Here is a 24,841-nt window from a genome sequence, read left to right on the forward strand (position 1 = left end):
ATAACTGGTTACCAATGTAATTAGACCAGTAAATAATATTTTTTGTCATACCCATGGTATACTGTCTGATATACCACAGCTTCAGCCAATCAGCATTCAGGGCTCAAACCACCCATTTTATAGTTATGATTTTATCATTCATACTCTGAATGGATGGCTTTAGTCTTTCAGTGAGGATGAGCAACCTTACACCTCTCTTTCTCACTCACACTCTCTGTCTGTTCTCCCTACTTCTCTATCTCTCCCCCGTCTCTCTTTTTCTCTCCCTCAATCAGTGCTCAGTTCTACTTCAGTTGAACAGCCTTCCTGAGTCTGTCTCCATCGCCTAGGTAACGCTGCACCAAGTTTCCTCTCTGTCGCTCACCCCCGCAGCTGAGGGTGCTGGGATGTGAGTCCGATCACGAACATAGTCATGGCATCACCGAACAAACCCACCTACACATCCATCCACCTCTCCTCCACCCATGTCCACCACAGGACACACTTAGAATAATACATATAGCATTAAGTGACATTACAGTCATGCGTATATCCATGTTTTTTAACATATCGGTGGTCCGGGGAATCAAACCCCCTATCATTTCCCTCATTAAAATGCAAATCAATTTATAACATTTTTGACATGCGTTTTTCTGGATATTTTTGTTGTGGTTATTCTGTCTCTCACTGTTCAAATAAACCTACCATTAAAATTATAGACTGATCATTTCTTTGTCAGTGGGCAAACGTACAGAATCAGCAGGGGATCAAATACTTTTCCCCCCACACTGTACATGGATGCCACATGAGGTTGGTGGCACCTTAATTGGGGAGGACGGGCTTGTGGTAATGGCTGGAATGGTATCAAACACATGGGTTCTATGTGTTTGATGCCATTCCATTTGCTCCGAACCCACACTCCCGCTCACACACAAACTCTCTCTCTCTCTCTCTCTCTCTCTCTCTCTCTCTCTCTCTCTCTCTCTCTCTCTCTCTCTCTCTCTCTCTCTCTCTCTCTCTGTCTGTCTGTCTGTCTGTAAAATATCATACAAGGACCCTCCAAGACCCCTCAACCAACCTCAGATCCTCAGATGAGTTTAGAGACCAATCCCATACTCTCTCTCCAGCATCCTGTCTTTTTCCACCACGATTGTCATGCAGATTGAGGCTTTATAATAGAGATTGCTAGACTCTAGACCCAGTGAGGGATCTCTCCACTGTGTCCTTATCACAGGGGCCATTACGCTGATTGCATTGTTACCATTATCTGACGGATGAGAGAGCCAGCTACACATGAGACTGGAACTAGGGATGACAAGGGGGGACGGTGGGTCCCTGCTAGAGGTTGTGCTGGGTTAGTTAGGAGGTTGTGGGTGAGGTGTGCAGTCAGTGAGGTGTGCAGTCAGGGGGTTAGGGTGAGGACGTGTGTATTGTTTACGTTACGCTACTGAGTGTGTGTAGGTACTTGTATGTTTGTGTGTGAATGTATGGTGTGTATACGTAGGGGATTTATCATCATGGTACATGAGTAGGTTCACAGATGTATGTGTGTATCGGGCTGTGTGTGTGTGTGTGTGTGTGTGTGTGTGTGTGTGTGTGTGTGTGTGTGTGTGTGTGTGTGTGTGTGTGTGTGTGTGTGTGTGTGTGTGTGTGTGTGTGTGTGTGTGTGTGTGTGTGTGTGTGTGTGTGTGTGTGTGTGTGTGTGTGTGTGTGTGTAGGAGGGGGAGTTATAAAGCACGTCATTTTAATACAGGGAGCTGCAGTTGCCTGGCTACCGGCGGAGGTTGCACTTGTCTCCCCCACACACACACACACACACACACACACACACACACACACACACACACACCCACACACACACACACACACACACACACACACACACACACACACACACAGAACTACGCTGCACCAGTCAATGAGTGCACGCACACATACACACACAGTCATACACACACGCACACATACACACACTCCTCCGTCTCTATCTCTGAGACGTACACACAAGGCTCCTCTCTCTTCACTCGCCGGCTCTGTCTTCGCTGTGACAACCCCACCACACCTCAGCTCTGTAAGCTTAGCTAGCTACCTTGCCTCTAACAGAGAGCCTTGTCAATCTGTTAGCTAGCTAACTTTGCTCTAACAGAGAGCCTTGTCAATCTGTCAGCTAGCTACCTTTGCGCTAACAGAGAGCCTTGTCAATCTGTTAGCTAGCTACCTTTGCTCTAACAGAGAGCCTTGTCAATCTGTTAGCTAGCTACCTTCCCTGTAACAGCGAGTTTGTTAATCTGTTAGCTAGCTACCTTCCCTTTTACAGCGAGCCTTGTTAATCTGTTAGCTAGCTACCTTCCCTGTAACAGCGAGTTTGTTATTCTGTTAGCTAGCTACCTTCCCTGTAACAGAGAGCTTGTTAATCTGATAGCTAGCTACCTTCCCTGTAACAGCGAGCCTTGTTAATCTTGCTTTGGAGAGACTGGAGGGTGAAGGGATCCTTCTGGAAAATGGACACAAACAATCTGGAGTGGTACACTAAGAACGATGCCGACGTGAAGGTAGGGAAAAAAGGGGAGGAGGAGATAGAACGAGGGGAGGAGAGAGAAGGGGAGGAGTCAAGCTGTGTTTTGTCAATGCGTTTTGTCGATGCGTTTTCTCAATGCGTTTTGTCAATGTGTTTTGTCTATGTACGTGCTCACGGGTTCTGTTATGTTCTGTTTCTGTCTGGTTGAGACAGAAGACAGATTATGATCTACAGGACTTCAATGAGGACCAACCAACCTTTTGATACAGGATGCAGGAACGGTCACCTGTTATAAAGCGAAGGGCGCTAAGGTAGACGACATCCAAAGGTTTAAGAGTAGTGGATCTGGCACGAAAGTTGAGTGTACAACTTTCTGTCAGACAGGACACAATGTGTGCTTTCTGATGGTGTCAAGTCAACTTACCTTGATATTACTAAAGGTGTCCCGCAGGGGTCGATCTTGGGACCTGTCCGCTTTACTATTTATATAAATAATATTGGTCTATCTGCAAAAACCTGTAACATTCATCTGTATGCAGATGTCACTGTTATGTACACTACTGCTGCTACGGCTGACCAGGCTATGTTGGAGCTGCAATCTGATTTTGTCTCTTTGCAGAAGGACCTTGTTGATTTAAAATCGGTACTTAATGCCGAAAAAACGAAATGTATGCTGTTTTCTAATTCTCGTAGAAATATTTGTGATGGCTTACACATTTATGCATTGGATGGTTCTTTCATCGAGCAGGTTCCCGCCTATAATTATCTGGGCTTTGGATTGACAATAATTTGACGTTTAAAAAACGTATGGTGACGCCATTTATCGGAATGCAGCAGCAACTACTCTTAAACCTTTGGATGCCGTCTACCACAGCGCCCTTCACTTTATCACAGGTTACAGTTTTACTACGCTTCACTTCATCCTGTATCAAAAGGTTGGCTTGTCCTCATTAGAGTCCCCTAGATCACTTAATTACTCCCTTTTTGCTTACAAATCCAGCATATTGAGCAACAACCGTCCTGGTTATAGGGACACCGATCCCATAGAGGTTCCAACCTATCAAACGTACTGTTCGAAATGTCAAATGTGCAACACCAAACCCGTTCACAGGGATGGTTAACTCTCAAGGTTCCACTAGTACTTATCGATCTAGGTAAATCCTCCTTCAGTTTTAGTCCACCCCATTTTTGGAAGAGCCTACAAAACTCACTACATGTACACCTTGACTCTCTGGCGCCTGTAGGGCAGTTCAGGACTTTAATGTTGAATGAATCAAATGATAATTGGAACTGTTTGGATTTCATGTAAATAATTGTATTTGTGGTGTTTGAAGCTGTAGTGTTGATTCTGTAATTTGTAGTTTATTTTATTTGTATTGATCATTTTTAATTTGTGGTATTGTTGTCCTCAGGGCACCATGGCAAATGAGACTCTGGTCTCTATGGGTTCCCCTGAATAAACAACAGTTCAATACAAAAAAATAGAAGAGAAAGAAATAGAGAGAGAGAGAGAGAGAGAGAGAGAGAGAGAGAGAGAGAGAGCCAGCGAGAGAGAGACAGCGAGAGAAAGACAGCGAGAGAGAGAAATGTAAATAGGGGGAATCTGACTGTCTCAAGGCTGTTGCTGTTGCTGTGTGCCTCTGTGTGATACCAACATAAACTCAGCAAAAAAAGAAATGTCCTTTTTTCAGGACCCTGTCTTTCAAAGATAATTCGTAAAAATCAAAATAACTTCACAGATCTTCATTGTAAAGGGTTTAAACACTGTTTCCCATGCTTGTTCATTGAACCATAAACAATTAATGAACATGCACCTATGGAATGGTCGTTAAGACACTAACAGCTTACAGACGGTAGGCAATTAAGGTCACAGTTCTGAAAACTTAGGACACTAAAGAGGCCTTTCTACTGATGCTGAAATACACCAAAAGAAAGATGCCCAGGGTCCCTGCTCATCTACGTGAACGTGCCTTAGGCATGCTGCAAGGAGGCATGAGGACTGCAGATGTGGCCAGGGCAATAAATTGCAATGTCCGTACTGTGAGACGCCTAAGATAGCGCTACAGGGAGACAGGACGGACAGCTGATCGTCCTTGCAGTGGCAGACCATCTGTAACAACACCTGCACAGGATCGGTACATCCGAACATCACACCTGCGGGACAGGTACAGGATGGCAACAACAACTGCCTGAGTTACACCAGGAATGCACAATCCCTCCATCAGTGCTCAGACAGTCCGCAACAGGCTCAGAGAGGCTGGACTGATGGCTTGTAGGCCTGTTGTAAGGCAGGTCCTCACCAGACATCACTGGCAACAACGTTGTCTATGGGCACAAACCCACCGTCGCTGGAGCAGACAGGACTAGCAAAAAGTGCTCTTCACTGACGAGTCGCGGTTTTGTCTCACCAGGGGTGATGGTCGGATTCGCGTTTATCGTCGAAGGAATGAGCGTTACACCGAGGCCTGTACTCTGGAGCGGGATCGATTTGGAGGTGGAGGGTCCGTCATGGTCTGGGGTGGTGTGTCACAGCATCATCGGACTGAGCTTGCTGTCATTGCAGGCAATCTCAACGCTGTGCGTTACAGGGAAGACATCCTCCTCCCTCATGTGGTACCCTTCCTGCAGGCTCATCCTGACATGACCCTCCAGCATGACAATGCCACCAGCCATACTGCTTGTTCTGTGTGTGATTTCCTGCAAGACAGGAATGTCAGTGTTCTGCCATGGCCAGCGAAGAGACCGGATCTCAATTCCATTGATCGGAGGGTCAGGGCTAGAGCCATTCCCCCCAGAAATGTCCGGGAACTTGCAGGTGCCTTGGTGGAAGAGTGAGGTAACATCTCACAGCAAGAACTGGCAAATCTGGTGCAGTCCATGAGGAGGAGATGCACTGCAGTACTTAATGCAGCTGGTGGCCACACCAGATACTGACTTAAGTTAGATTTTGACCCCCCCCCCCCCTTTGTTCAGGGACACATTATTCCATTTATGTTAGTCACATGTCTGTGGAACCTGTTCAGTTTATGTCTCAGTTGTTGAATCTTGTTATGTTCATGCAAATATTTACACATATTAAGTTTGCTGAAAATGAACACAGTAGACAGTGAGAGGACGTTTCTTTTTTGCTGAGTTTACATGCTGGTGTTTTCACTGATTCATGTACAACATCTCTCGAATCTGTTTGGTTACAAAGTGTCTGGCACTCCATGTGAAATGTCAAACTACGTTTCATATCAGTACGCATTTAAGGCTACTGTGCTGTTATTGTGAGAATGGCCTATTACAGCTGAGGAGTAAGCCATTTCAATGTATTATCAGTTCTGAAATGCAAGACTGATTTACTTGAGAATAGAACATGCTTTAGACCTGAATGTATCTCTCAATCCATGAATAAGAATCACAGAGCATTGCCTGTGTTCTGATGTAGTCCATCTCTTCCTCTTCTCTGTGTGTCGCAGATAAAGATGTCCCAGGTGAAACAGGTGGGCCTGCTGGCTGCCGGGTGCCAGCCCTGGAACAAAGATGTGTGTGCTGCCAGTGAAGACCGGTTCGCTTACTGTGCAACACTTGCTATATATGTCTACCAGGTAATTAGCTTGGCAAACATCAGTGTGTGTGTGTGTTTGTGTGTGTGCGCGTGCGTCCGTGTGCCTGTGCACATGTGTGCGCGCATGCGTGTGTGTGTGTGCGCGCGTGTTGGCATGCGTGCGTCTCTCTTTGTGTGTGCTCTCTCACTTCTCTGTCGAAAGGACATTCAAAAGAGATGTCTGATCTGCAAGTGATTTCTGTCATTGACGGTTTCCTTATCTAGCATTATCTGTGCCACTCCATCTGTTTACATATGCAACACCAATACCAATATATTCCTCGTCGTTCCAATCTGCACCCATGCAGTTGGACCACAGATACAATGAGTTCAAGCTTCGAGCCATCATGTCAGAGCACAAGAAGACCATCACGGCCATATCATGGTGTCCACACAACCCCGAGGTGTTCGCCAGCGCCAGCGCTGACAACCTGCTCATCATCTGGAACGTGGCAGAGCAGAAGATTGTGGCCAGGCTGGATAACACCAAAGGTACTGATAATGAACTATGCCCAGTGGAGGCAGATGTACAGGGGAGTGGGTGGGCCAGAGGTGGGTGTTCAGTAGGGAGAAAACGTTTTGAAACAGAGTGAAACAAGGTGGAGCGGAAAGCTGTGGCCAGACGAGATAACAGCAAATGTACTGAACAGAGACACATGGTCTGTATAACGCAAAAGATACTGGTTCTGATCAATCATCAGAATGGAAATGAGGAATGACTGTGGACCAATGGTAATGGAGTTTACCTGGGAGTAGGCTCCTCTTTAGACACTACTGATGGGAGACGTGTCAGAGAGGCTAGAGAGAGTAGGTTGGGTTGCCTTGGGAGGGTGACTCAGTGTAGTGAAGTGTTTGTGTGCTTAGTAATGTCATTAGCACTGGCTATTGTTGCTGCTACACTGACTCCTATCAGGAGGGAGATGGCTGACGGCTGGGTGGTTTGGTGTTATTTGTTTTTCTAGGAGAGAGAGAGTGTGTGGGTGGGTGGGTGGATTTAGGAGGTGAATGTGTGTGTTTGTTTGTGTGTGTGTTTTCTTTGTGTGTGTGTGTGTGTGTTTTCTGTGTGTGTTTGTTTTCTGTGTGTGTGTGTGTGTGTGTGTGTGTGTGTGTGTGTGTGTGTGTGTGTGTGTGTGTGTGTGTGTGTGTGTGTGTGTGTGTGTGTGTGTGTGTGTGTGAGAGAGAGAGAGAGAGTGTATCTAATGTGTCTCTAACCCTTGTGTACCATCACCCAGGCATCCCAGCGTCTCTGAGCTGGTGCTGGAACGCAGGTGACGGCGTGGCGTTTGTGTCCCACCGGGGCCCTCTCTACCTGTGGGCCATCAGCGGGCTGGATGCCGGCGTCACCATCCACAAGGAGGCACACAGCTTCCTGTCCGATATCTGTCTGTTCCGCTGGCACCCTGTCAAGAAGGGCAAGGTGGTGTTTGGACACACGGACGGGAGCCTCTCCATCTTCCAGCCAGGTAAGACTGAGGCTGCAACTCAATAGTCTATAGATAGTCTAGACTGAGGCTGCATCTCAATTGTCTATAGATAGTCAAGACTGAGGCTGCATCTCAATAGTCTATAGATAGTCTAGACTGAGGCTGCATCTCAATAGTCTATAGATAGTCTAGACTGAGGCTGCATCTCAATAGTCTATAGATAGTCTAGACTGAGGCTGCATCTCAATAGTCGGACAGGGCCAAACAGGCAGGATATAACCTCACCTACTTTGCCAAAGCACAGCCCCCACACCACTAGAGGGATACCTTCAACCAGCAACTTACCATCCTGAGACAAGGCCGAGTATAGCCCACAAAGATCTCCGTCACGGCACAACCCAAGGGGGGGCGCTAACCCAGACAGAAAGACCACATCAGTGACTCAACCCACTCAAGTGACGCACCCCTCCTAGGGACAGCATGGAAGAGCACCTGTAAGCCAGTGACTCAGCCTCTGTAATAGGGTTAGAGACAGAGAATCCCAGTGGAGAGAGGGGAACCGGCCAGGCAGAGACAGCAAAGGCGATTCGTTGCTCCAGTGCCTTTCCGTTCACCTTCACACTCCTGGGCCAGACTACACTCAATCATATGACCTACTGAAGAGATGAGTCTTCAATAAAAACTTAAAGGTTGAGACCGAGTCTGCATCTCTCACATGGGTAGGCAGACCATTCCATAAAAATGGAGCTCTATAGGAGAAAGCCCTGCCTCCAGCTGTTTGCTTAGACATTCTAGTGACTGTAAGGAGGCCTGCGTCTTGTGACCGTAGCGTATGTGTAGGTATGTACGGCAGGACCAAATCGGAAAGATAGGTAGGAGCAAGCCCATGTAATGCTTTGTAGGTTAGCAGTAAAACCTTGAAATCAGCCCTTGCCTTAACAGGAAGCCAGTGTAGAGAGGCTAGCACTGAAGTAATATGATCAAATTTTGGGGTTCTAGTCAAGATTCTAGCAGCCGTGTTGAGCACTAACTGAAGTTTATTTAGTGCTTTATCCGGGTAGCCGGAAAGTAGAGCATTGCAGTAATCTAACCTAGAAGTGACAAAAGCATGGATTAATTTTTCTGCATAATTTTGGGACAGAAAGTTTCTGATTTTTGCAATGTTACATAGATGGAAAAAAGCTGTCCTTGAAACAGTCTTGATATTTTTGTCAAAAGAGAGATCAGGGTCCAGAGTAACGCCGAGGTCCTTCACAGTTTTATTTGAGACGACTGTACAACCATCAAGATTAATTGTCAGATTCAACAGAAGATCTCTTTGTTTCTTGGGACCTAGAACAAGCATCTCTGAGTGTAAAAGTAGAACATTTGCAGCCATCCACTTCCTTATGTCTGAAACACAGGCTTCCAGGGAGGGCAATTTTGGGGCTTCACCATGTTTCATCGTAATGTACATTTACATTTACATTTAAGTCATTTAGCAGACGCTCTTATCCAGAGCGACTTACAAATTGGTGCATTCACCTTATGATATCCAGTGGAACAACCACTTTACAATAGTGCATCTAAATCTTTTAAGGGGGGGGGTTAGAAGGATTACTTTATCCTATCCTAGGTATTCCTTAAAGAGGTGGGGTTTCAGGTGTCTCCGGAAGGTGGTGATTGACTCCGCTGTCCTGGCGTCGTGAGGGAGCTTGTTCCACCATTGGGGTGCCAGAGCAGCGAACAGTTTTGACTGGACTGAGCGGGAACTGTGCTTCCTCAGAGGTAGGGAGGCGAGCAGGCCAGAGGTGGATGAACGCAGTGCCCTTGTTTGGGTGTAGGGCCTGATCAGAGCCTGAAGGTATGGAGGTGCCGTTCCCCTCACAGCTCCGTAGGCAAGCACCATGGTCTTGTAGCGGATGCGAGCTTCAACTGGAAGCCAGTGGAGAGAGCGGAGGAGCGGGGTGACGTGAGAGAACTTGGGAAGGTTCAACACCAGACGGGCTGCGGCGTTCTGGATGAGTTGTACAACTGTGTGTCATCCGCATAGCAGTGGAAGTTAACATTATGTTTCCCGAATGACATCACCAAGAGGTAAAATGTATAGTGAAAACAATAGTGGTCCTAAAACTGAGCCTTGAGGAACACCGAAATGTACAGTTGATTTGTCGGAGGACAAACCATCCACAGAGACAATCTGATATCTTTCGACAGATAAGATCTAAACCAGGCCAGAACTTGTCCGTGTAGACCAATTTGGGTTTCCAATCTCTCCAAAAGAATGTGGTGATCGATGGTATCAAAAGCAGCACTAAGGTCTAGGAGCACGAGGACAGATGCAGAGCCTTGGTCTGACGCCATTAAAAGGTCATTTACCACCTTCACAAGTGCAGTCTCAGTGCTGTGATGGGGTCTAAAACCAGGCTGAAGCATTTCGTATACATTGTTTGTCTTCAGGGAGACAGCTTTTTCTAACATTTTTGAGAGGAATGGGAGATTCGATATAGGCCGATAGTTTTTTATATCGTTTTTTATATTTTCTGGGTCAAGGTTTGGCTTTTTCAAGAGAGGCTTTATTACTGCCACTTTTAGTGAGTTTGGTACACATCCATACCATCCGTACTCAGTACACATCCGTACTCACAGTACACATCTGTCCTGAGTACACCTCCGTAATCAGTCAAGACTGAGGCTGCATCTCGAAAGTCTATAGATAGTCTAGACTGAGGCTGCATCTCAATAGTCTATATATATTGTCTAGACTGAGGCTGCATCTCAATAGTCTATAGACATTCTAGACTGTGGCTGCATCTCAATTGTCTAAAGTGGCTTCCTCTCTTTGTCTTATCTTCTTCATTTGCACTGATGTGAAAGAACTGGGCATGCGTTTCCCTATTACAAACAATTTTCCATTTGAGTCATTTAGCTAGCAGACACTCTTATCCAGAGCGACTTACAATCATTTTAGTCAGGAAAAACAACCACATATTACAATTATTGCAAGTACAGATGTGGGATCTTAATTTGAGCCTGTTTGCTACAGCAGGAACATAATCCTGCAGCAACAGGAAATGTGAATTATTATGTGGATTATAATTAATGGATATATTTTGTAGAGGTTGATACATTTTTTGTTAGGGCAAATCAAGACTGATATTTTAAAGTGAAAATGACATACTATAGAAGCCTTTTAAAACCTTGAATACAATACAAGTTTGCATTTCCTGTAACAAAAGAGTGATCAAATGAAGATCTTACATCTGTAGACCCTTCTTCAAAATAGCTGCTATCAGCAGAATCAGTGCCAGGAATAAAAAACAGAGCCTTTAAATATGTATTTATTGACTGTTTCTTCCACTTGAGAACCTTTATTTGGTACCTCCAGGTATTTCACTAGGGGCTGTGGTGACTTTATTTAGTCAGTTGATGCAGCAGGTCTCCTCTCCTGTCCTAGGATCTAAAAACCAGAAGCACGTGTTGCGCCCGGAGTCTTTAGAGGGGACGGACGAGGAGGACCCGGTCACAGCGTTGGAGTGGGATCCCCTGTCTACAGACTACCTCCTAGTGGCCAACCTGCATAATGGCATCAGAATGGTAGACTCAGAGGGGCTCACCTGTGTCACTACCTTCAGCTTCCCCAGTTCAGCTGCCTCTGTACAGTGTCTGGCCTGGGTCCCCAGTGCACCCGGCATGTTCATCACAGGAGGTAAGGACATATTGGGGTAGGGTTTATGGGTAGGGTACAATGGGTTAGGGTGCAGGGTGTAGGGGGGAGGGGAAAGCTGGGTCCCCAGCGCCCCCGGCATGTTCATCACTAGAGGTAAAGACATGGGGGTAGGGTTTAGGGAGTAGGATATAAGGGGTAGGGTACAGGGGGTTAAGGTAAGGTCACAGCCCTGGGTTTGTTCTTTACATGAGGTCATTTATGTTTATCAGTGTAGGTAGCTAGAGGTCAGGTGTGTAAGGCTCAGGCCTTTAGAACTTGGGTCAATACCACTGTTCCAACGTGTTCCTTCTGTTTCCAGATTCTCAAGTTGGTGTGTTGAGGATATGGAACGTTTCCAGATCTACACCTCTGGACAACTTCAAACTGAAGAAGACTGGCTTCCATGCTTTACATGTGTTAAACTCTCCCCCAGCCAAGAAATGTAAGCATTAGACACACTACTGACAGATGAGCTCTGATAATCCACAAATTAGGGTAGATCCAAAGTCTCCAGCACACTCTTAGAAAATAAGGTGCTATGTACAGCTGTCCCCATAGGAGAACCCTTTGAAGAACCCTTTTTGGTTCGAGGTAAAACTGTTTTGTTTCAAGGCATAATCCTTTTGGGTTCCATGTACAACCCTTTCCACAGAGAGTTGTATATGGAACCCAATAGGGTTATACCTAGAACCAAAAAGGGTTACACTATAGGGACTGCCGAAGAACCCTTATGGATCTCTTTTTCTAAAAGTGTACAATAACTTCCGAGTTTTTGATATGAATGACTGATCTTGTGAAATAAGATTGCTATATCTCTTGGAAAAACTGTAACTTTTCTATAGCATAGTGTGTTCTTTCCCCATTCTTGCTATCCCTTGACCCCTCCTGACCCCTCATGGCCCGCCATTATTTGCCTCCTACCATCTTTTCAGCCTTGAGCTCCATCTCCCCGACAAAGAACCACTACACATCATCCACCAGTGAGGCTGTTCCTCCTCCTACTCTATCCCAGAACCAGGCCTTCTCCCTCCCCCCGGGCCACGCTGTCTGCTGCTTCATGGATGGAGGGGTTGGGCTCTACGACATGGGAGCCAAGAAGTGGGACTTCCTACGAGACCTGGTGAGGGAGGGAGGGGAAGAGATTGGGGGGGTGAAAAGAAGGGAGGACAAGTGGTAGCAAGGGAGGTAGGGAAATTGGGATGATGCTAAGGGCGTTCTTCTATTTCTTGTTTGTGTCTGCATTTCTGTTGTACATAACTCCCAATCCAGTTCATGTTGAAGAAGACCTGACCATGAAACAATATGTTGTTCTTAGGGTCATGTTGAGACCATATTTGACTGTAAGTTCAAGCCAGATGACCCCAATCTGTTGGCGACAGCCTCGTTTGACGGGACCATTAAGGTGTGGGACATCAACACCCTCACGGCGGTTTATACGTCTCCCGGCAACGAGGGTGTGGTCTACTCACTGTCCTGGGCTCCTGGTAAGACATGGGGAGAGAACACACACAGACCATAATACTTTGGGTGTTTCTCAATATGCATTCTACTGTGTTCCATACTGTCGTGCTCCGAGTGCATTCTCCGAGGACGTTCTTGTGAGGAGGAGAGTGTGGAGAACACATAAAACATGACATTTGAGAAGCACTCCCCCTACTGTATTACCTCACGCTGTATTACCTCACGCTGCACCTCCCTATTCAGTGAACCTTCTACCAGCCATTGGACAATGGCAAAAATAAAGACGAAACAAGATATACACAAAGCAAATATTTTACTTCAAAACTATCAGCTAGCTATATGTGAATCGTAATAATCTAGCTAACCAGATAGTTTAACAGGCAAAAATGACCTAAAACGAATCTTATGCAAGGTAGATGTAAATTCTTCGTCGGTAGCTCGCTACCAATTCTTCGTGGCTATCTAGCTAGCTAACAGTAGTAGCTAACAAGTCCCCCTATTGAATTACTAGGCTTGCTATCTCTGCACATTACAGTGGGTATTGTAGGCAGGTAAACATGCCAAAAATAACACAGTATGCATTTCTTATTGTATCAAGAAAAAACTTTGTAGTCAGTATATTTTCTCTCGCTTCAGCTCAAATAATGGCATTGATTTCAAGAACTTTGCGTGTTTTTTTTACATGGTTGCATCATATTTCTGTGCACACTTTCCATTGAAGCTTGCATTTATGCACGCGTCAAAATATGTACAAATGGAGTACGCAGCCGAGAAGTGCCCTCCATGTCCCATTTCGCATACTTTGATATGCACTCATACTCCAACCTTCCCATGCTCTAATTCGAAACACCCTTTATATACACCATAATATGTCATGTTGACTTTTATTTTGAAACTGCTCTGCTGGTGATGAATAGATGTTTTATGAACGCCTTAAGTATATATTTTCAAGTAAAGTGCTACCTTGAGTTCTTTCCCATTAATAATGATTTACTGAATATAAATTAAGAAGTCAACGTTCTGCATTTTCTTTAATGATTCAAACCAAGTTATGAAATATGTTGCGCTTTCTTGCGTTCGTTCATTTGGAAGTCATAAATATGTCTCTTGTTGTCTTCGTGTGTGTTCTTCGAAAGGAGACCTGAACTGCATAGCCGGAGCCACGTCCCGGAACGGTGCATTCATCTGGGATGTGAAGAAAGGCAAGATGATCACACGATTCAATGAGGTACGTCAACATCACTGACGAAAAACATGACAGTCATAAGGGCTTTTCACACTACTGAGCCGAACCGAGCTAAACCAAACCAAGCTGTACTGAGCTAGCCTGGTTATGCATCCACTAGCCAGCACAGTTTGGTTCGGGTCGGCATGATAGTGTGAAAAGGTCAATAGAGTGACCTATCAGTAATCTCTTTAGTTTATCAATATTTTTGTTTATGTCACAGCCTTTATGTTCCCTTGTGTACTCAACAGCATGGGAATAATGGTATCTTCTGTATCGCATGGAGCCATAAGGACTCTAAAAGAATAGCCACATGTAGTGGCGACGGCTTTTGCATCATTAGGACCATCGACGGCAGGGTCTTACACAAGTACAAGCACCCTGCTGCTGTGTTTGGTTGTGACTGGAGCCAGAATAACAAGTAAGAGTCCAGTTGTGGTGTTCACCTTTCATACTGTATAACAAGTATACTGGGAAATGTTGTTAGTTACCTATACTCTACTAGAACTTATATCCTTTCTCTTTCTTTCTTTCTTTCTTTCTTTCTTTCTTTCTTTCTTCTTTCTTTCTTTCTTTCTTTCTTTCTTTCTTTCTTTCTTTCTTTCTTTCTTTCTTTCTTTCTTTCTTTCTTGTCTCTGTCTCTGTCTCTTTCTCTCTCTGTATCTATCCCTCTCTCTCTTTCTTTCTCTCAATCTTTTTTTCTTTCTCTCTCTCTCCATTCCCAGAGACATGATAGCCACGGGTTGTGAGGATAAAAATGTGCGTGTGTACTACCTGGCCACCAGTTCAGACCAGCCACTCAAGGTGTTCACGGGTCACCTGGCCAAGGTGTTCCACGTGCGCTGGTCTCCTCTCCGAGAGGGTATTCTCTGCAGTGGCTCAGATGACGGGTACATGCAGTACATTAATACATTATTCATATATGTTCTTTCACTGAGTCTCACAGCACATTGCATTAGGGTAATTTATCACATCCACCAATGTGTAACAGTACCTGAATAATGCATGGCAAACACTTTGTACTGATACACAGATACTGATACACAGGTAGTTATTTGATATGCTACCATTATCAATACAGATGCCATTGGTTTGAGTAGTCACTCTATTATGTATATGGGAGTCCGCATATAACATCTTCCTTCCTTCCTTCCTTCCTTCCTTCCTTCCTTCCTTCCTTCCTTCCTTCCTTCCTTCCTTCCTTCCTTCCTTCCTTCCTTCCTTCCTTCCTTCCTTCCTTCCTTCCTTCCTTCCTTCCTTCCTTCCTTCCTTCCTTCCTTCCTTCCTTCCTTCCTTCCTCCCTCCCTCCCTCCCTCCCTCCCTCCCTCCCTCCCTCCCTCCCTCCTTCTCCAGGACTGTGCGTATCTGGGATTATACCCAGGATGCCTGTATCAACGTGCTGAGTGGTCACACGGCGCCGGTCCGAGGCCTGATGTGGAACACGGAGGTGCCCTACCTGCTGACCAGCGGCAGCTGGGACTACACCATTAAAGTCTGGGACACCCGGGACGGAACCTGCCTGGACACCTGCTACGACCACGGCGCTGATGTTTATGGTACCGGTCCTCAGTAATGAATCAGGAACACCACACTGCAGCCATCATCAAGTAGACTCAGCCAGAGGCCCAGGATCATTTCTAGACTGCAAACTGACCACCAGAAGCCCAAATATATAATATTTGTCTAAAACATTATCATCTCAAACCTGGCTTGGGTTTTCATACAATCACATATCTCTCTTTATTATGCACGGGAATCAACATTAAAATCACTTGGAGCTGATTTGCTGCTGTTTTCACAGCCTTTTATGTCCAACAAGAAAAAATTCAAAATATAGTGGGGGGTTTGTTCACAAAACCTTGGGGGCCAAGTAAAACCATCCGCGGACCACCAGTTGGGGAAACCTATGCTTTATAGAGGCCACTGAATGTGAAGTTAAATATATAGAACTGTCTCTACCCTGACACTGTGTCTGTAATACTGTAACCTGATCTGATTCCTCCAGGCCTGACCTGCCACCCCAGTCGTCCGTTCACCATGGCCTCATGTTCCCGGGACTCCACGGTCAGGTTGTGGTCCCTCACTCCGCTCATCGCTCCTCTCCTGGTCAACGTCCTGGCTGACCACAGCTGGGACGACATCATCGGCAACACGGGTCAGTCAAATGTTACGATACTGAAGAAATGTTTTGTGTAGAACATGTACAGTGGAGGGTAACGCACGTAAACACCCTTATTTTGTGCCAGAGTTTACCCACCTTTCGCTGAAAAATGCATTGAAAATATAGGGAGCGTGACTTTACTCACCGCGAACTGCAGTTAGCGTTTGACCGTCTATTTTTTTTTACCTCTACATCACTGGCCATGTAGAATAAGGAATCATGTAGGTTCTATGTGCTACATTTCTATCTGTATACACTCCAGGATTAGGGATTCATCAGTAAACACCCTTTATCCCTCTCCCATCAGTCACTATGACTATATTGTTACAGAAGTGTGATTACTCATGACATCAATATGTTGATTGCTCATAGCTCTATCTCCACTGTGAGAGAGTGATACCACAAATATTTATCAGTCCAAACACGACATAGCCTCACAAGAACCATTATTCTGAATGACATCATTCTGAATCTGTGTGTGTCTGTATGGTAGAGTACTATATCCCCTCCTCTCCTCCAGATAGGGCCATGGTGCCTGGTGCTACCCCTCTGCTCTGTGGGAAGGTGTCCAGAGACATCAAGCAGGAGCTGGATAAACTCTCCAGTGAAGTACGGATGAAGAAACTCAGGTGGTTCTCCGAATGTTTCTCTGTGAGTATATTTACTTGCAATTTTCCTTAAAATAATAGCACTCTATTTACAGTCATTTAGTTATTCCATTCCCGTAGTCCAGACACATGGTTTTAATCTGATGGTTTGATGGAAGTATAGTCGTTTTTTCCTTGGTATAGTTTTACGTCATCAGGTATCAAATAACCTATAGATAACCCTTCAAGTTAGTACTCCTATTTGGTAGTAATATTAGCACATATTACTGGAATCCCCATGTATTATGTACTGTACATACTATCTTCTCTTATGAAGTGCTTATGAAAACGTTTTCTATGTTCTTTCCTCCAGCCACCAGGGGGCAGTCATAACCTGTGGGACCTGGTGTCAGTGATCAACGGGCAGGACGACAGTCTGCTTCCCCAGAGCTACGGCAAGGGCATCATGCACATGAAACACTTGGTCCGCTTCAAAACCGTAAGTCGACCACTGACTGACTGACTGTCTCATCTCACACATGATCCAGTCCCTTCAGATCTGCAAACATCCAAGGGTTAGGGCCAAAGGAAAGGGGGGTGGAGTGATTTTGGACCAAGCGTATGAATCATATTTCTAAGGGGTTCGTTTTCAAAAGAACATCAAACGTTTCACGACTATTCACTTACAGTACACATTTCAATGTGTCTGTTCTGTAGTCTGAGGCCCAGGAATTGACCATAGTGAAGATGTCTAAGTTCGGCGGGGGGATCGGGGCTCCCAGTAAAGAGGAGAGACTGAGAGACGCAGCAGAGATCCATCTGAGACTGGGGCAGATCCAGAGATACTGTGAACTCATGGTGGAACTGGGAGAGGTAATGGACTGATTCATTATAGGCCCTAGGCTACACTCTTAGAGAAAAAGTGTTCTGCGGCTGTCCCAATAGGTATAACCCTTTTTGCTTCCAGGTAGAACCCTTTTTGGTTCCTGGTAGAACTCTTTTGGGTTCCGTGTAGAAGGGTTTTACCTGGAACCAAAAGGGGTTATTCAAAGGGTTATCCTATGGGGACAGCCTTAGAACCATTTTTGGTACTAGATAGCACCTTATTTCTAAGAGTGTAGAACAACTATGGGTGTATCAGGAACAATACATGGAGTCATATGGCATTACAGTATGTCCCTCAATAAAGGGTGTCCATTAACAATCACAGCATTAATTGCTGTACATAATGATGATGCTTGTCATGTTTTCTGTATTTGCCAGTGGGACAAGGCATTGTCAGTTGCCCCTGGTGTATCCATAAAGTATTGGAAGAAACTCATGCAACGGTATGTTTTGAGTTAGTCTGTCAACCTTATTCAAGAGGCATGTTATGGTTACATATACATTTGAGTCATTTAGCAGACGCTCTCATCCGGAGCGACTTACAATTAGAACCACAACAGTGGTTGTTGACTTCCTTACTCAATGCATGTGTCCTCGTAGAAGAGCCGACCAGCTGATGCAGGAAGAAAACCATGATGTCATCCCGTACTGCATCGCCACAGGAGACGTGAGGAAGCTGGTCAACTTCTTTACTGCCCGGGGTCAACTGAACGAGGCGCTGCTAGTGGCTCAGGTATGACAACATTGGCATCCTATGATTAATTGTATAATTAGAAAACAAAGTAACATAATATAAAACATGTATTGGTTCCAATCGGAACCCCTGTTCTCTAAAGGAGAGAACAAAATACCACCATGTTAATTGACTTATCTGGATTGATGAAGGTTCCTTCAGCCAAATTGCTGTCATACGTCATACCGTTGTTGTTGTTCTTGTACAGGGAGCTTGTGAAGGCAACATCCACGTGCCTCAGACCGCCGTAGTCAACCATACAACCACTACAGACAGCGACGACATACAGGCATATAACGGGTGTGTCCTTTTCCCATGAAAATACACCATTTTGCCTAATTTTGGTGTGTTCCACAGCATACGTAATCACCATCCTGTCCATGGTGCATTGCATCCATACTGGGCAACTGAATATCCCCTCATGACCCCAGGCTTGTGAGGCTCAAGTGTAATCTCTGTTGTTCCAGGCTACTGCAGTGTGTATGTAGGGAGCTAGCGGAGTGGTATTTCCAAGATGGCCGTGCTGTGCTGGCGGCCTGCTGTCACCTGGCTGTGGACAACACTGAGGTAAATACACAGACAGGGCAAGATGGCGTCAAAGGTTACGTTTTTTTTTTTCTCTTGTAATACACACATAACATTCACTGTTGCATATGCTAGTTGTGCACCTGAAACCTAAAGCTGGTCATCAGCTACCCTCCTGAAGGGTATTGTTCCAACCCTACTCCCAATACAGCCGGTTCTACTAATCAGCGGCTCCTCTGGCCCTTGATTGGCTGAATCAGGTGTTTACGTGTAGGGCTGGAGCAAAAACCTACAGAGCACTAATGCCTATGAATGTGAACATAAATGTGCATATTTAGTAGATGCATAACTTCTCATGTTGTTGTGTGTCCCCCACAGCTAGCCATGGCCAGTCTGATCCGGGGTAATGAGCTGGAGCTGGCTGTGTGTGTAGGGCTGGTGTTGGGAGAATCAGCCAATCAGGCCACTCACTACGTCCTGGAGCTACTAGCCAGGAAGTACATGACCGCACCCACCTGGTAAGAGCCAATTACAACTCTCCATGAGAGGGCTAATGAACATGACAGGCTAGATTATATATATTCTCCATGTGATTGTGAATATACAGAGTGCATTTGTTTATCATCTCCATCCTCTCATTTCTAGTAGCTTTCCATCAGTTGGAAGCAGGTATTCTACATTTTTCATGTATCATAACCTTGTGTTTAATGCGATACAAGATTTGACTGTATTCTGGATTGATGTTGTTCCATCCGGTTGTACCTGGTCTTGTACAGTGCCTTACCTCATTCATAAAGACTGCTTAGGTTTTCAAAGGGATGTGTGGATGTGTCCTCTGCAATCCAACAACTGGACTAATGTCACCACCCTTCTCCTTCCCAGGGACCTGGCAGCTGACCTTCTCCAGATGATCCCAGACAACCAGGTCCTGCTGGCCAAGCTGTGTGCCTTCTACCCTGGGAGCTCCTCAGAGATAGACCAAATCCATCAAAAAGTTGGTGCTGAAATTCAGCGGAAATTCTCTATTGAGCATCCTTTTTAGTCCAAACCGGGTCCGGGAAACCGGTCCTAATTGTTTAAACAGAAGAACATAGAAATAGACCTATCGACAATATGACATTGAAATGTCAACAACAACATTGAGGTAAAAAATGCATGTTAATAATTGGTGGTGTTGTTTCAGTGTGGTCTTCCCAGTCTGGAGGAGTGTGGGGCGTTAGCTGAGTCGGCTGTCAGCGAGGGAGACATCTTCAATGCTGTCAAGTACTATCTAATGAGTCCAGAACCCGAGGCAGCCCTGCTTGTTGGCATCACCCACGTCAAAGAACAGCTGAGTGATTCTGACTGGACCGTAGACTCTGTCCATCCTATCCTGGACCTTCTGGGTTACATTAGAACGGACCGGCTCGTACTTGCCAAGTTCACTGAGTAAGTGAATGGGAATCAGAGTGTGTGAGACGACGTCACCTGGGTCTAGGCAGGTAGCCTAGTGGTTAAGAGTGTCGGGCCAGTAACCGAAAGGTTTATGGTTCGAATCCCTGAGCCGACTAGGTGAAAAATCTGTCAATGTGCCCTTGAGCAAGGTACTTAACCCCAATTGCTCCTGTAAGTCACTCTGGATAAGAATGTCTGCTAAATAACTAAAATGTGAGAGGAAGGTTAAGAATACTGCTATAGATTGGTCCTCAGTCCTTTCACCTTGGATGCTCTTTCTGTGTTATAGAGCTCGAAGTGAGCTGCTCATCCTATCTGGCTACATCGGCGCACTGTTGGCCATCAGAAGACAATACTCCAGCATCGTTCCTGCACTTTACGAGTACACCAGGTAAGATGCAAAAGCCACAGTATGGAACACTTTCTAAATGTCTGTGTTGAACCTACATCACCTAGTGCTTCAATGTTGAATTTAAAGCCCTATCTCTGACCTCTCACCTTCCTCCCCAGTCAGTTGATGAAGAGGAGAGAGGTGTCTGTTCCCTTACAGATAGAGCAACTCTCTGTAGAGCTGGATGCATGGATGGCCTGCACACAGTCTCTCATCAAGTGAGTGGAAGAATTGTCTTATCAATCCATGACACTGATATACTCTACTCTGGCCTGGCCCATACATTAGTCATCACATCCAAGTATTGGACTAGCAAACTCAAGACAGTTTGAGGTTGAAAGTCTGACATTAAAACACACCGGTGTTTACCTGTCTGAATCGTTTGATTCTGTCTCCATGCCACCCAGCTCCAGGGGTCCTGATGAGGCTCCTTACACCCCTCCGTCAGAGGCCCAGAAGGCAGAGCACGCCCGTCTGCTAGACAGACTCCAGGAGGAGCCACTCAGGGGCCTGGAGGGGCCCGATTATGTCACAGGCTCCAACCTGCCCAGCCACTCTGACGTCCAGGTCTCCTGCTTTACCGGACTCAGGATCCAGGTCAGCCTCAAGCGATCAACCAATTAATAAATCAAAGTGTATTCAGAAAAATACATTCAGAAAAATACATTGGTCACAAAGGGACAGTTTCGAGGACACAGAATTTGGTTAGGGACTAGGCTTAATCTGGGTCAGGGAAACAAAGGGCTCAGCAGCAACCCAGACCGAAACCGCCATGCTTTCTAACCCCTTATAAAGAGGACCATGCTATATATAACCCATAAGTGGTTACTATTTGTAGTCCCCTAGTGGTGGGTAATCACAATGTGGGTGGTAATCAGTAAATTGCTGCTCAAGCTGTACACACAGCGACGATTTGAAGTGCCTTTCTGCTTCAAGTGTGTCTCAGTCACTTCCTCTGGTGATTCAAGGGGAGAAAGATGACATTACTTCAACCTTTAAACTGTTTTGCAGGCCATGGTGATAAGGTCAATGATAGAAGAGTAAAAGTAGTGCTGTGTTTTTCCTTTCTTCACTCAGGGCCCTGTGTTTTTCCTTGAGGACGGTAAATCGGCCATATCATTGAACGACGCCCTTATGTGGGCCAAAGTGAACCCTTTCTCACCTCTGGGGACGGGTGTCCGTCTCAACCCCTTCTAAGAGCCAGCCTAGCCAACGAGGATGGGCTACAGGACTAATAGCATTTGATTGGTCAGCCTCCGAGGCCAAGGTCACCGACACCTGCTCTTCCTGAGAGAAAGAAGGAAAAGGGATGGACTTCCAGAACGAAAGAAGAGAGATGGAAGGAAGGATGCTTAAAATGAGTTCTCTCCACTATGTGCTTTTTCCATGTGGTTTACAATGTGTGCACCACAAGTCATCCAGTCGACAGTGTTTCAGCTTCTCATAGAAAACATGTTGCCGTACTTAGACACTGACAAAGAGGGTTCGCATGGCTGAAACGGGTTATAGTGTTTCTATGTAGGAGCGAGACCACTGTAGTACGGCTGTCTTGTTTTAGACACACCGTCACATGCACATCAGTACACAGACAGACAAGTCGACGAGCTATGTGATTCTTATTATGCTCATGGTCATAGCACCAGCATCATTTGACTGATGGATACCATATTTGTGTTGTATTGCTGTTGGTTTAACGTTGCGCAATGTTGCATCATCATTTCTGTTTGTTACAGAAATCAGCCCGCACACATCCATGTACAAGAGCAAAGCGTATGATGATGTAGGCTTACAGTGGTAGTTGATCGAAAGCAAACGAATACAGAGAAACGTACCTGTTAGCCTTTTATTTAGCTTAGCATCAATCAATCAAATAATTGATGTAGGACTTGATTGCTTTCGCATTAAAACAGCTTAGCAGCATCGTGTCTGTACAGTACTGTGTTTGACTGTGAATGTATAAGACTTCTGCTGGACAAAAAAAAAAGGATGTGGACCTGTAAATTTGTCAATTTAAAACCTCTTTGGGCTAGGCGTCCGTCTAGCGACAACTTCCGGTGAAACTGGAGGGCGCATAATTCAAATAAATAATCATAAAAATTATGGATATTATACATTTAGGTACACACAAGTGTCTTATATCGGTTGAAAGCTTAAATTCTTGTTAATCTAACTGCACTGTCCAATTTACAGTAGCCATTACAGCGAAAGCATGCCATGCGATTGTTTGAGGATGGCGCCCCATATCAAAATATTTTTCCAACAGCACAGGTTTCATAAACTCACAAATAGCGATTAAATATTCACTTACTTTTTGAAAATATTCCTCTGATTTGTCATCCAAAGGGTCCCAGCTATAACATGTAGTGTCATTTTCTTTAGATAAAATCCTTCTTTATATCCCAAAAAGTCTGTTTAGTTGGCGCCATCGATTTGAGTAATCCACTTGTTCAACATGCAGAGAAAGGAATTCAAAAATCTACCACTAAACTTTGTTAAAACAAGTCAAAATATGTTTCTATTGACTCCTCAGATATCCTAAAATGTAATCAAACTATAATATTTCATATGGAAAGAAGTATGTTCAATAGGAAAAGGATATTAGCAGGTCCGTCTTGTCTTCATTGCGCGCGCATACTAATTTCCAGTGTGTCCTTGTACTGAAACTCAGTATTCTTACTCGTTTTGGAAAAAACAAGCCTGAAACCTTGAACATAGAGTACTGACACCCTGTGGAAGCCATAGGAATTGCATACTGGGACCTAGATTTAATTATTTCCCTATACTTTCCATTGTAAGACCATGGGCTCTCAAAGAAAAACAAATTCCGGGTTGGTTTTTCTTTGGATCTTCTCCTAACATATCTATTGTGTTATAGTCTCCTACATTATTTTAACATTAATACAAACTTCAAAGTGTCTTCTTTCCAATGGTACCAATTATATGCATATCCTGGCTTCAGGGCCTGAGTAACAGGCAGTTTACTTTGGGCACATCAGTCATGTGGAAATTGAGAAAAAAGGACCCTAGCCCTAACTTATTTTAATTTGTGAATAGGTTCTTGTATTGTACATAAGACTGTAATTCCTATTGAGTTGTGCAGTACTATTTCAGGGATCACAGTTGCTAGCTAGAAGGGGAGGTAGTTGGTACTGTACACGGCTAGGGACTTGCAAGTGTAATAGCTGTTACGATACTGGATCCATAGAATTAAAACTCATATTCTATGGTGGGGTCGACGCTTTAGAATGTCTCTGAGTCTCATCAGCATTACAGCGTCATAATCATTCGTAGCCATCACCTGACTGCAGAATTTGAAGTGATTTCATAATGATGACAAGCTTCTGTATGCAATTCATTATTACTATCACAATTTGGCGAACAAGGTGACAACCTGCTAAGACTAGCTAGCTTATATGTTAAACAGAAAGCTGTGATAAAAAGGCAATATTTGAGAATAATTTTGCTTTTTAAACACAGACTTGAAGAAATAGGCTAATTAATCATTAAAAAAAATGTAATACCTGAAGGTTGTGCCTTAAGAAAGTAGAAAACGATTTGTTATCACTGCAACATACAGTATATTGGTAAGTAGGTACATTCATGTAAAGAGAAGAGGTGTTCTTCCTTCTGCTTAATGAAACAAATATTTATTCAGATAATTTATACAAGTGTTGTAATTTTTTTTACTAATGTATTGATATTAGTTTTCCACCTATACTTAAATTATCTTCAAATGCATTTGTTTTTATTTATCTATGTATTTATTTATTGATTATGTTTTACTTAGACATATGTACAGTTTGTTTGTACTGCCATTGCAGTTTATAAAATGTGTTCATGAAAATATCAAAATGTTAGTTTTGTAACATAAAGACGATACCAATGTAAACATGTCAAATTTGTAAGCAGGATGTACACTGCTCAAAAAAATAAAGGGAACACTAAAATAACACATCCTAGATCTGAATGAATGAAATAATCTTATTAAATACTTTTTTCTTTACATAGTTGAATGTGCTGACAACAAAATCACACAAAAATGATCAATGGAAATCCAATTTATCAACCCATGGAGGTCTGGATTTGGAGTCACACTCAAAACTAAAGTGGAAAACCAGACTACAGGCTGATCCAACTTTGATGTAATGTCCTTAAAACAAGTCAAAATGAGGCTCAGTAGTGTGTGTGGCCTCCACGTGCCTGTATGACCTCCCTACAACGCCTGGGCATGCTCCTGATGA

The 24,841-nt window shown here is 44.5% G+C and overlaps 1 protein-coding gene across 2 annotated transcripts in view; it reads left to right on the plus strand.

Moving 5' to 3' along the window:
• Positions 1-24,550, plus strand: part of LOC106602375 (WD repeat-containing protein 17) — a 32,902-nt gene extending 8,352 nt beyond the window's left edge. The window contains exons 2-28 of one of the 2 annotated variants that reach the window (XM_045716615.2): positions 5,959-6,087; positions 6,395-6,578; positions 7,319-7,549; positions 10,947-11,198; positions 11,518-11,640; positions 12,131-12,318; positions 12,514-12,682; positions 13,796-13,887; positions 14,136-14,305; positions 14,610-14,774; positions 15,238-15,440; positions 15,890-16,039; positions 16,566-16,696; positions 17,006-17,131; positions 17,350-17,505; positions 17,896-17,960; positions 18,118-18,250; positions 18,459-18,550; positions 18,718-18,817; positions 19,154-19,293; positions 19,424-19,444; positions 19,658-19,769; positions 19,959-20,203; positions 20,499-20,600; positions 20,720-20,818; positions 21,008-21,197; positions 21,678-24,550. In XM_045716615.2, the coding sequence (XP_045572571.1) occupies positions 5,965-6,087; positions 6,395-6,578; positions 7,319-7,549; positions 10,947-11,198; positions 11,518-11,640; positions 12,131-12,318; positions 12,514-12,682; positions 13,796-13,887; positions 14,136-14,305; positions 14,610-14,774; positions 15,238-15,440; positions 15,890-16,039; positions 16,566-16,696; positions 17,006-17,131; positions 17,350-17,505; positions 17,896-17,960; positions 18,118-18,250; positions 18,459-18,550; positions 18,718-18,817; positions 19,154-19,293; positions 19,424-19,444; positions 19,658-19,769; positions 19,959-20,203; positions 20,499-20,600; positions 20,720-20,818; positions 21,008-21,197; positions 21,678-21,797 (3,882 nt within the window). In that variant the 5' untranslated portion in view covers positions 5,959-5,964 and the 3' untranslated portion in view covers positions 21,798-24,550. The remainder of the gene's footprint in view (positions 1-5,958; positions 6,088-6,394; positions 6,579-7,318; positions 7,550-10,946; positions 11,199-11,517; positions 11,641-12,130; positions 12,319-12,513; positions 12,683-13,795; positions 13,888-14,135; positions 14,306-14,609; positions 14,775-15,237; positions 15,441-15,889; positions 16,040-16,565; positions 16,697-17,005; positions 17,132-17,349; positions 17,506-17,895; positions 17,961-18,117; positions 18,251-18,458; positions 18,551-18,717; positions 18,818-19,153; positions 19,294-19,423; positions 19,445-19,657; positions 19,770-19,958; positions 20,204-20,498; positions 20,601-20,719; positions 20,819-21,007; positions 21,198-21,677) is intronic. The other variant, XM_045716617.2, reaches the window with a different exon arrangement.
• Positions 24,551-24,841: the final 291 nt, after the last annotated feature.

The sequence above is a fragment of the Salmo salar genome, chromosome 04 (assembly GCF_965601325.2).
Source record: "Salmo salar chromosome 04, fSalSal1, whole genome shotgun sequence".
In the NCBI taxonomy this organism is placed as follows: Eukaryota; Metazoa; Chordata; class Actinopteri; order Salmoniformes; family Salmonidae; genus Salmo; species Salmo salar.